Source organism: Mixophyes fleayi, chromosome 12 (assembly GCF_038048845.1).
Source record: "Mixophyes fleayi isolate aMixFle1 chromosome 12, aMixFle1.hap1, whole genome shotgun sequence".
Classification (NCBI taxonomy): Eukaryota; Metazoa; Chordata; class Amphibia; order Anura; family Limnodynastidae; genus Mixophyes; species Mixophyes fleayi.
Genome location: NC_134413.1, coordinates 57,478,949 through 57,491,988, shown reverse-complemented (window position 1 = coordinate 57,491,988; position 13,040 = coordinate 57,478,949). Strand labels below are relative to the sequence as shown.

Below are 13,040 nucleotides of genomic sequence, written 5' to 3'. Positions count from 1 at the left end.
AACAGTTCCCAATGGGAAGGTGGACAGAGATGGCGTAGTTCCCATAAGACATGTAGAAATGCATTGTCCATGGACTAGATCTGAACTGCGTGCAATTATATCTGAGTTCCCAGACCCTAGGAAAGATTTAGCCAAGTGTCAGAAATTTGTTAGAGATTTAGGTTATGCACATGAGCCAACTAATAAAGATTGGCGAGTGGTGTTTAGGGCCTGTCTTCCTTCTCACAAATAAGGATACACAGAAGAAATATAGACTTAGGGCTAGATTTACTAAGCTGCGGGTTTGAAAAAGTGGGGATGGTGCCTATGGCAACCAATCAGATTCTAGCTATCATTTTGTAGAAGGTACTAAATAAATGAAAGCTAGAATCTGATTGGTTGCTATAGGCAACATCCCCACTTTTTCAAACCCGCAGCTTAGTAAATCTAGCCCTTAGTGTTTAAAGGGGTGGGATAGAGAAATAGAAAGATTACTCTTGAAAGACTAATTAACAATGGATCATTGGAACACTCTTTGTTTTAAGCTGCAGTGACTCATGATAATTTGTTTGGCTGAGAATCATTATCCAAAAATGAAGTATGTACATACTTTGCTCCAAAATATCATTTTATGTATCTCAGATGAGTCATCAAGAGTTAATTTTTTTACATTTCTCTGTCATAACTCAGAAAGTCCGTTGAAAAGGTATGTAGTTAATGTGATACCGAGTTCTTAATGAACAAATGACGGACGACACTGGATTGCACAGTTGATTTAAGACCCCCTAGTCAAGTATGGGGAGGGGTCATTGTTTAGCAAATAGCTAAGGGGATTAGTGGAATAAATACAGCCATTTTCCCATAGAGTCCAATCCAGCTGTCATGTTTGCTGTAAAATCTCCCTTTCTGCATGTATGTTTGTTTTAAAACCCTTGTATTCAAATCTTTGTATTCCTATCATTCATTGCTTTCTTATTTCTCATTCTTTACATCTATGCTAGTATCTCTCTCTCTCTCTCTGCTCTGGTAGAGATAAAAAAAAGATAGACACAGTCTCATCAATGGGGCTAAGACATATTTTTTTTACATAAGACAAATTCAGGGATACACACAATAGATTGACATGAGTTACAGAAACAGTCAGGGGTTTTGTTTTCATGTATATAGAAGCTGCTGATTTTAAGCAGAAAGGTTCTGTTGTGGAAATACGATTCATGTTTTATAGATTGCATATCTGTTTTGTTTTTTGTTTTCTTGTTTTTGTGGTTTTGTGCCTCCTGTACATAAATGTGCCTTTATATGTATGCACAAAGGGTGGGGACAGGAGATTTCTGGAGGTTAGGCATACAGATATGCATCTCTGTGTAGAACATTGGAGTAGGATTTGTGCCACAAGATATGACATAATGTGAAACCCTAGAAAATGTAGAATTTTCGTGTTTATATTTTTTCACTGTTAGACAGACATGTACTGGGTACTGTTATATTTGAAGAAAGTGTTATAGAAATAGACCCCTTTGTCTTTCTCACTTAAGTCAAGTAGCTGAATGTGAGGTACTGAGAATGGCATGTGAGTTGGCAGAGGGAAAATCGATTGATATACATTGGTCTTCAGCATTTTTCTAGTCTAGGGGCGATGTAGAGTTGACTGAAAAATCTTTTTATAGCAATACCAGCACATGAGTAGGACACTACATAGAGGACTTTATACAGTGACGCAGTTACCAACTGAAGTAGCTGCTAGTAAAGTCCACACTTACACACACGACCATACATGGCTGTCACACCAGGGCGAACATAGCTGTCAAATAGACAGCAGGGTTTTATGTGACAGCTAACAAATCTATGTTTTGTTTTGTTTTTCGTTGTATTGTTTTAGTTTTAAAATGTGAACACGCACACACATTCACGCATACACATATTGGTTAATATATGAAGATTTGGGTTACCTGAAGAATTTCCCCAGGTAAAACAAATCCACGTCATCCAATTACCACCATGCAGGATCCTCAAGTATACACTGGTGTACCAATGAAATATGTCTGGGTAAAGGTGTATTGAAATGTGTCTAATGTATTACTGTGTCATACTCAAAGCTTTTGTTATTCAATGTGATAGCCCTAGAGCTATAAATGGTGATAGGGGTATTCATGTTTTTGATAATAGATGTATAATGTATGAGTAGTGGTAACAAATCACATACTTTCGATTAGCCACAAATCAGTGTGAACATAAAGTAACGGTACTAGGTAGAACGAATTGAATAGAATGAGAGTTGGAACTTGATTGAAGTGCCTGATAGCTCTGGCCACTAGTCCTTCCCCGCTATCAAAGTCACTCCTAGGCAGCCTCTTAACCTGTCAGTTTTTGGGATGTTCTTGACCCCCCCTTGAGATGAGATTGTAAATGAGAGGCTAGCTTAGACCTTGAGAGGAGGTAAATGGTGAGACAGCAACCGAGAACGTCCAAAACACTGTTTCCTGAAAAGTCACACTAACTGTCAGGATGTTGGATCGGGAGAGTAAGTTGTGGAACAGTAATTTCTTAGGCTCATGTTATTTGACAGACAGGTACCAGGTGTAGGCTACCAGCATCACGGCTTCAAGGGTAGCAGAGACACACTGGTGCCCATTCCACCCACTGCAGAGGAGCCAACACTCAGAGAAGGGCACTCATGAATCTGTTCTGGAAGGCCTCGATTGCAGTTAATAGCACCTGAGCCAAAGGCTAGGACAGTTGTCCAGCATGAAGTTGTAGTTTTTCCTGTTCTGTGTTTCTCTCATTTCATTCTCTTCTCGGGACGGTCAATTCTTTTAATTATTGGCAGGTGACAGAGGCTGGTTCAGGTAATGATATTGAGGAATTGGGGATGAAGGAGATGTTAGTAGCATAATCGGTCCAGCCAATTACTCTATTCAATTCAGGGGTAAAGGAAAATTTGGAAACCTTGGAGAAAGTGCGAGGGGCTATTGTCTGAGTAACATTACGTCCGTAAGTACGTTGACCACATAGTTAAAAAAAAGAGGTACACCCAGCGATGCCAGTCCAGTAATATTCGGACTTGAGCAGGCATCCTTGAGAATGATTATCATTCTTGGGTGGGTAAGGTTTTAGACCAAACAAGATGCTGGGCGTGTTCTCACGTGCCTCAGTGATTATATCAAGTAGGATTACTTCTCTTTCCACTAAATATTCTTGAGATACCCGAATTATGGGTGGGAGGTCACTAGGGGAAAAGTACAACACCTAGGTCCCTTAGTCTGGAGTCTCCCAATAGTTTACAAGCCGATCACTGTTTCATGTACAAAGAAACCTGAGTATTGGGAGACTGGGAAGAACGAGCAGACAATAGCCCGCCCACAAGTGTTGATGAAAAGAACTGATGACATTATTAGAAGAGTGTATATTAACGCAAGCTGAAGGAGATTGTATATGACATTATTGATAGACATAGGATGATGCTACTGATGAACATGAAGTGTTTAAATGTATTCTGAGCTTAAAGACATGTGTTGGACAGATGAACCTGTTAGACATGAAGAACTGTAGGAGAGTATTCTGGATAACTGATACATGTTCTATTGTATTTTGTACCCTTCCAAATAATGTATTACGTGTTTTATTGCACCCTTGAAGGGCATACAAAATGTTATCTCCAAGCTCCAGAAGTGTACAGTCTATAGTAAAAGAAGAAATCGTTTTGAGGATTAAGATTCTCTCTTATGATAACTTGTTTAGAGCTACAAATAGCGTGGTCATACACCAAGCGGGACTTGCATTACATAGCAATGAAACGTGGTACTGAGATCCTGCATATAACATCTTTAAGGTGATCGTTTATTATACTATCAAAGGGTGGAACTGTCGAAGTCGTATAATTGGATGAACGAAAGCATATTGGTTAATATTGTTTTATTGGTCGATTGCACTCAGTATGCCACGCTACACATAGCATATGGCGATCGCAAGGTAAAATACGCACGTACACACTCGCATTACAACATTTAGTTATTTATATAATTCATATTCATATTGGCTCCGTTACACAGTAATTTGTGAGCAGATAGTATTTAGTTTATTATTAGTTTATATAATATGATTATATGTATACTTTAGTGTTATTTAAGGTTCAGGTTATAGGAAAGGTGTCATGTCTAGTATCATATTAAACCCCTATTCATCAGCAGCTGTCCGGTTCATTCGGCAAAAAGATAGCACATTGCATACTCAACTTATTGTTGTTAGGGAATAAACCTTTAATATGATGCTGGCTGTAAAATTCTAATCAACTGATTGTAATTGGAGTTTTGGCTGGAAGAACAGAACTCACCCCCTGGAGAGATGACCCCCACCTTTGGATTCCTTAGATTGAACCAGCATATGACCTGTTTACCCTGGACCCATCTGAAGTCTGGACCTATAGAAACAAGCCACATCATCTCTATTGTTCACTCTGTAACACTGAAAGTATATATAATCATAGCTGCACCCCCACTAGCCTCAGTCTACTCTGATCACAGTATTTAAGGGTAACCTACTGTCCACTGGTGCCCGTGGTTAGCGTAGCGGTATGTATGTATCTTTTGGTATTGGCTGTACTGTACTGTATCATAATATAATCATGTATTGAAATGTTAAACTTTGCATCTGCTAAAATAAATAACTTTGTGCGTTAGAAACACAATACAATCGCTTGGGCAATGCTTATTTGAAAACGATAGAATTACTTTAATACCATGGTTGCTAGAGCATGACAACAATGACAATTACGTTGTCAAGCTGAGTTATACCCACCATATCTCATTCTGGCTGGGCATCAGGGAGATTGCCTGTAGCTGAGGAGATGAACCACTATGCCAGGAGCCTCATGGACATTCCAGGAGAGTCTGAAGGAGAACAATGTAAGAAAGTATAACTGTGGCCACACACTTGGCACTTGTGACACTCTGCTCAAGCTCCACAATTACTATACAATTTGACTAAACATGTAGGTGACCAAATTAAATGAAATCCAGCTGACAGCTGGGCTTGATAGTGTGGTTGGAAGATTGCACAATACACAAGCCAATAACACTTATCTTCTGATCATGCGATCACATTTTCCAAAGTGCCTCATAATCTGATCATTTATGATCAAATTATCAGGCATTGAGCTCTTTCTGCAGCCACACATTATTATTATAGATTTGTAAGTACAGTAGAAGAGACAGGACATACAGAGAACAGGGGCATACAAGATAGACAAAATAAATACAGACATGAAATTAAGGGCTATGGATGGCCCTGCTTATTGGAGGAGAGCACAGTTGAAATAAGATGAACAAGTGTGGGTTAAAGTGGAAATTGGGACAGTTGTGCGATTATATTAGTGGTTAGTATCAGCAGGAGAATGTGTGACTACCACATGTTTAAAGGAGGATGGAAGTGTACTAGTGAAGAATGACAGGTTAAAGAGGTGAGTTAGAGGTGGGATGCAGTGCGGAAGAGGGAGGGGAAGTTGTTAGGAAATACGTTTGATGGGACAGGTTGTAGAGAGCAGACTTCATCATTGGTTACTGGAGAGTGGGGTTATCAGTGGGATTGTTAAAAACATCTAGTATGAAAATAGGCATGTCAAAGGATAGGAAATTAGTGATCCAGGCCATAAAGTTTTCAAGGAATTGGGAAACTGGTCATGGAGGGTAATAAATGACAGCTACACGAAGGTGGAAAGCAGAAAATAGATGCATAGTGTGGTCTTTGAAGGAAGAGAATGAGAGGGAGGGTATGATTTTGAAGTTGCAGCTTGGAGAAAGTAGAATGTCTACCAGGGGGGGATAATCGGGGCAATTGCCTCCCTATTAACAGATGCACAACATATAAAATGTCAAGATGCCGATCAAAGGGAGCGAGGCCAATTGCGATCAGGGGATGCGGCCAACCGGGACTAGCCAATCAAACTGAAGGGGGGCGTGGCTATGCTAAATCGCCCACCCCTAAAAAAATGTCTAGGTCCGCTCCTGATGCCTACTCCACCACCTTTTTTGTTTCCAGGTCTGTTAGTGTGACTGAGGGAGAGTCCCCCAATTGAGAGAGATCCGGGATGTCAGAGGTGGGGAACCAAGTTTCTGTAATGGGAAGGAGGTTGAGGGATTTAGAAATGAATGGCTCATGAATGGATGTGAGTTTGTGACAAACAGATCCGGTGTTCCAGAATGCACAGTAGATGGTAAGATGGAATAGTTGAGATATGTGGATAAGGTTGGTAAGATTGGTAGTACAACGTGGATGTAGACATTTGGGGTAGAATGAGGACCGTGAGCAGATAGTGGGGATTGAATAGGGCCCAGGGTTAGGTAATATGTCACCAGCAGCCATGAGAAGTAGCAGTGTGAGAAAAAGGACATGCGAGGTACAGGATGCTGATAGTTGGACTCAGTGAGTCCAGTAATCAAACAGAGAGGGCAATAGCAATCACAATTGAGTTGAGTGTGTAGCTGAACAGATATTGAAAGAAGAATGATAGTTGAGCACTGTGGGTCCAACAACTGATCAGAGATGGCAACAGCAGTGACTGTTGAGCACAGTGAATAGACATGGTATTTCATTATATCCTAAAACTGCTTTGTTTTTTTGTGAAATTGATCCTCAGCACTACTGTGATGTCCACAAATATCCAATGGTTTATTTTAGTGAGAATAAGGAAAAGTGGAAGCTAGGGCATAGAGCTGTGCTAGTGTGCAACTAACTAACTGCCGTCTGCCCATCAAGAAATTTGTCCGATTTTGAGGTAAATATTGCAAAGTGTGTGGCTAGCTTTAATCATTTTCCTCCTACAAGTGTTCCTTTGGTTCTGTCCTCACCACTTCCCTAATTAACAAATTAACATACACCATTGTTTGCACAACATCATAAATCATTGGGCTGGGTACACACTACAGACTTTTCTGCCAATTATCGGGCTAGTCACCCTATAAACGACTATTCGGCCCAATATTGCATTGGTGTGTAAACTGCAACGATGAGCAATTATTGTTCCGAGGCTCATCATATAGTTTTATTTGATTTTGAAACCGGACTAAAAATCTCATTCAGTGATGGAAAGATGTCCTTCCAATTCTGCAGTTCTTCCAATTCTGCAATTCACAATTAGGCTCTCTGTTGAGTTTACAGAATTATGATCTTTTTAGCAGATGGTTATGGCAAATGAGCTCAGATTTGAGGGTATATCATTTAAAACATGTAAAATGTGTACACATGAATTGGCATGCTGATCGTGACTTCTTTTTTTTCAGTCGCTTGTAAAATCGTTACTGATCTGGCATCAGAAGAAATTTTCTGTAGTGTGTAACCAGCCTTACCCATTTGTTTGCTAAGCTCTCTTTTCCACTTCACTCCCAAATAACTTTTAGGGCTATTAATGCAGATTAAATGTATTGAAGCATGTCACATGTCATTAAACGCTAGTTAACAAGCATCAGTATTAGAGCATATGGAAATATTGAACTGTAATTTAAAGATTACAATATTAGATTAATATAAACATACAAACATTTTTGTTATTGTGAAGGTGTTCCTAAACAAGTTATCAAACACTGAAATTTGCTGCCTTAGCACACTAGGTTGATAAAATGTGGACCAGGTGCTTTATCAGCCTTAATCTTGTTTTGGTACCCGAGCTTCCTCCTTAGGCCAGTAAAGATTTAATGATGTGATCTCTCTATGTAATTCTAAGCAAAAAGAACATATTTCACAAGTCAACTTTTTCTTTATCTTCTTAGTTTGACCTTCCCAGTTTATCTTTTATTGGTTCAATACAAGAGTGTTTGACTTATTTATTATTTTGCTATGTATGGACATGAAAAACTTTTTTTGTGATTAGCCTTGCCTTGTTTAGCAACAATTGTTTTCCGTTTCTATGTTAACTAGTCTGATTCCTATTTTACTTATTTTGTAAGCTTTAACAATTCAAATGCTCAATTTTTTTTTATGCTGTATTATTTTCATGTATTTCTTCATCAACTTTTTTTTATTTTTGAACATTGTTTTATTTTTGTACATTTGCTGCCATAAGATATATATTTGAAACAGCATATATATAAAATATATATAAAATATCTAAAACATAGTAAAATCAATAGAGACTAGCAGCACAGTTAAATACCTATTTGAGATATAAAATGATACATAATAATACAGATCACTTGACTGAGAGAAGCAATAAAATATAATTATACAAGCTCCTGGATTAGTTCTTATCAAAAGATAGTAGGCCTGTAGAAAGAGGTAAATTGGAGACAAAGATCAGCTGACCATCAGAGTCTTAATTGAATCTCTTTAGCTGGTTCACAGGGAATGGTATAAACTTGGAAACACATTAGCAAACGAAAGGATCTGTAGCAAAAACCATGAAAGTGTTAAACATTCACAAGATATTTCCTGTAACCAGCAAATTACCAAGAGCATTGTAATAAGGTCTCTCTCAAGCTGATTCCTGAAGGTGTGTAATCTGTTTTAATAGTCTTAAGCAAATGGATGCAGATCGCAGCTATGATGCATGAGTATAGTAGAAATGCAGATTACTTATCCTTTCTGACTCCAACATTAGTATTTGAAGAGAAAATGGGGCATGATCACGTTTCTCATCCAGGTGCTTTGTATGAAGCCTTCAATCTATTCAACAAAGCCCGGGGTTCTGGAGAGTAGCGCTTCTGATAGCAAGTGATCCTGATACCAATATGGAAATAGTAATGTCTATGTCCTCATGTGTTTCTCTGTCCTAAAAGTCAGTTTCATCAGAGGAATTTAGATCAATTGATTGATCTAAATTCCTCTGATGAAACTGTATCAAGATCACTTGCTATCAGAAGCGCAACTCTCCAGAACCCCGGGCTTTGTTGAATGAATTGAAGTCTTCATAATTACAAAGCTGAGAGGCGCGATCATGCCCCATTTTCTCTTTGAATACTGATGCTGGAGTCAGAAAGGATAAGCAATCTGCATTTCTACCATACTCATGTATTATAGCTGCGGCCTGCATCAGTTTGCTTAAGGCTATTCATTAAGATTACACACCTTCAGGAATCAGTTTAAGAGAGACCTTATTACAATGCTCTCGGTAACTTGCTGTATACAGGATGGATTAGTACTTTGTGTACATTTAACACTTTCATGGTTTTTGCAGATCCTTTTCGTTTGCTAATGTGTTTCACAAGTTTCCACCATTCCCTGTGATCCAGCTTAAGAGATTCAATTAAGACTCTGATGGTCAGATGATCTTTGTCTCCAATATACCTCTTTCTACAGAGCTACTATCTTTTGATAAGAACTAATCCAGGAGCTTGTATAATTATTATTTTATTGCTTCTCTCAGTCAAGTGATCTGTATTATTATGTATAATTTTATATCTTGAATAGGTGCTGCTAGTCTCTTGATTTTACTGTCTTTTAGATATTTTATACTTATGTGTCAATAAATTTGTGACTGGATACAACGCTCTCTTTTTCTTTGTTCTATTTAATTGTACACAGATACAGAGTCCTGTGTTTGAGAGCTGTGTTCCAGACACTTATGCTGTTGTAATAGAAGATTCCTAGTGCCCGATATATATATTTTCTTTTATATAAAATATTTGTCTCATTTGGCCGCTGGGATAATGTTCTCTCAATGAATGGTACAGTGCGTTTATGCCTAATCTTGTGCATTTCTAATATTAATGGACACTGGGCATAATAGAGTGATCCCAATTCACATATATGGGTTCATTTACAATCATGAAAAACATGTTTTGTTCGTTTCATTTCATTTTAATTTATTCTTCATTTGCTAATCTGTAACATTTTCCATATTAATCGTGAGGCATACAGAGATTGTAATGTCCTCACAATTCCACCGTATAGCCTTATATGCCACCATATTCTCCACTCTATTTCAGAACCACGTGCCACAATAACAGGAGTAGTGCCACCGGCTACAGGGCTGTTCTTCCTAGTGAACTTTGCCTTTGTATTTCAGTTAAGCTGTAAACAATTACGGTGCTGCTTTGTAGAGCTGTGCCAAGCATTGTGTTAATTTTTCCGTGTAAGGAATCTCCCTGGGGGTGTTGGGGTAGAAGGATAAAACTGCGTATGCACTGCCATGATTCTACTTTGCCAATACATATGTTGGTATCAGCATTTGTTTTACCTTGCTGCTTGCTTTAAATGGCATGCTTTGAAAGCCCTAAAATTTGTAACTTCATAGACATGTATTTCTCTAATTATAAACTTTCATAGCACAGTATATCAAATTATTGTTTGTGACCTTCTGTATTATTCTTCAGCACTGGACCTCCACTTACGTTTTCTACAACCATGCTGTTTGGATAGTGAGAAATAAAGTATTCATTAACATTGAACATTACTATTCATTGCTTCTTTGAAAATTGCTATTAGCATTCATTATTACTTTGTACATAAAATGTACAGGGTGTGCTTAGATTTTTCTCATTTTTCAAATGTTTGAAAGGAGGTTGCAGAAGTCACTAGATTATTTCTCATGTACTCTTTTTTTGTTGTAGTAGAAACAGTGTCTTACCGGATCTATTCTCTTTCATGTTTGTTAGGTATTCCTAACCACGGACAAACCAGACAAATGGTAAGATATTTATTTAAAGCAAAAAAAACCAAGAAAATTTGCTGTTAATGAAAGTAGCTTAGAACTCTGGATTGCTACTAATATTCAGTATATAGCTGTTTTTATGTAAGTCACTTTTTTTTTTTAACAAAATGGGTATGCAAGGGTTAAGGTTTTTTGTTTTTCATATAATCTACAAAGTACAAAAGAACTCTGAAATGTGATAACTAGACCATATTCTGTTTTCTTTTTATTCATTATTTAATTAATTGGAGAATTCCATAAATTCTAAATGACACACAATACCTTATTCAAGATCTTAAACAGACAGCTGAATGTGTTTTCTTTGCCTGACTTGGAGACACATTTATCCACTAAATTATCTAAATTTAATTAGCCAATACACCTCCCAATAGATGCACATTTACATCATGTCTTTATTTTAACTAAAAAAAAACATTAATCCAAATATGCCTTTCATGACTATTTTAATTGTATACAACAGGGATCCATCACCCACGCATGTACTGGAAGTGTCTCAGCAGTATCGAATCTACCGCCTCACTGCAGAGGGTGCAGCGCCTAGTTGCCAGAGGTGAGGTGGGCCTGGCAATGCTCAGTGAAGCCCAGCAGTGGCTTTACAGTGAATCCGCCGGACCCATAAATGCTCAGAAAAGGCCCCCATTCTGTGGTTTTGGGAGCAGAATGAACCCCTGGTTGCTAGAGCGGCATCGCTGGGCTCTTGCCCAAATTTTGCTATGAGACCCGGCGATGCAGTGTTGCACCCCTGAGTATAATGCACAGCAACCTTAACATAGTGTTAAAAATGCCAGGTCCTTCTGAATTATGTAAAATCTTTAAAACCATGTGTGCTTGTAGTCTTTTTAAACATTCAACAGATAGTTAAATGTTATTTCAAGTATGTGGTAAATATTGTGGTAAATACCATTTGATAATATTGGTTAATAAAACCATTCACAAACAAATATATTCTACCTTTAATGCACAATGATGCTGTTTGTGGTTACTGTAATCTGAACCATGATCAATTTATGCTAGTGTTCCAAGGCAAAGCAAAACTTCCAGAGAGCCAGCTGACAATTAAACCTCACAACAGTAACTCGTTTCATGGTGGAATCACTCCAGTTGTAATATGTACTTATAATATAGAGGGAACAAAATCTATTCAGATGAAACAGTAAGATCCCCAATTAAGTGTCTGTCGCTCTGAACACCATCTAACTGTGCCAACCTTCCAGTTTCCCAGTGTGATCCTGACCATCCTATTCTCATCAGGAAGTGTTGGATCACACAGTCTGTCCCATTAAATGTAATTGTAATAAAAATATTAGCACCTTTTTGTTATTAATCTACATATCTTGCTCCTCTTAGTGTATCCTTTTTTGAAGGTGAAGGATCAGATTATTGGAGTGTTCACAGCATAATTAGATCATGTGATGGGCACTGTCATGATATAGTGAGGCAATCAGGAGACCACAGATGGAAAGTTAAATAGTGAAAGGAGCAGGGTAGCCCAACAGAACAGAGTGGTTATGTGGTACTTCTCTCAAAGAAAAGCAAGAAAATTGTGGTTTCAAATGCACCTCTCTCTGATGTTCATAGAGTCAAAATCTATTTGAATCTGATATAATGATTTGGTATTGCATGCCTTATAGTAAAGATTCCCTAAATTAGTTTTCAATTAAAGCACCTATGCTCCTGAGTGCCCCATTGACACTACAACAAATCTGAGTATGAAAAGTTGATTAGACAAATTTGTATTGACTTTGATACATGTGAAGATTTGTATGTTAATTAAGTTACATGTTTTTTTCTAGTGAATCTATCAATCTTTTCACACATTCTGTGATTGAGTATTTGCTCCTGCAAAAGCTGCCTAAAGCTGGGTACACACTACAGAAATTTCGACCAACTTTTTATGCCGAGCGATTTTACATGCGATCGATGTTCAGATCGCTCGGTCCATGGACTGCATACACACTAGCCTTGTTTAGGACAATAAAGGGAAGAGCGGACGTCCCTTTAGCGACTTTTTACAGCCAAGTTGTCGTGAGCAATGACTGTAATTTCCTACTCACTGTTGTGGATCGGTCGGAAGTTTATACACACTACACAGCGGAAACGAGATTGGAACGAAAATATTAAACGGTACGACTAACCAAATGAGGCGACAATCGTAAATTTGGGCAGACTTTCGACCATCGTGTCACTGCGCACACTGACCCGACTTTTGAACGAGAGGTCGTATTTCGGCTGATTTAGCTGATTATTGGATGAAAACTGTGTAGTGTGTACCCAGCTTTACACTAAAGCTGGGTACACACTACAGAAATTTCAACCAACTTTTTATGCAGAGCGATTTTACATGTGATCGATGGTCCGATCGCTCGGTCCATGGACTGCATACACACTAGCCTTGTTTGGGACGATAAACAGAAGAGCGGAC

The 13,040-nt window shown here is 38.2% G+C and overlaps 1 protein-coding gene across 7 annotated transcripts in view; it reads left to right on the top strand.

Moving 5' to 3' along the window:
• MTA1 (metastasis associated 1) overlaps positions 1–13,040 on the top strand; it is a 303,171-nt gene that overhangs the window by 180,205 nt on the left and 109,926 nt on the right. For 3 of the 7 annotated variants that reach the window (XM_075192755.1, XM_075192764.1, XM_075192754.1), the window contains one exon: positions 10,563–10,594. The exons of 2 other annotated variants lie outside the window; for them this stretch is intronic. In XM_075192755.1, the coding sequence (XP_075048856.1) occupies positions 10,563–10,594 (32 nt within the window). Of the gene's footprint in view, positions 1–10,562; positions 10,595–11,078; positions 11,169–13,040 lie in introns of those variants that run through there. 2 more of the 7 variants (XM_075192759.1, XM_075192756.1) reach the window with 1 other exon arrangement.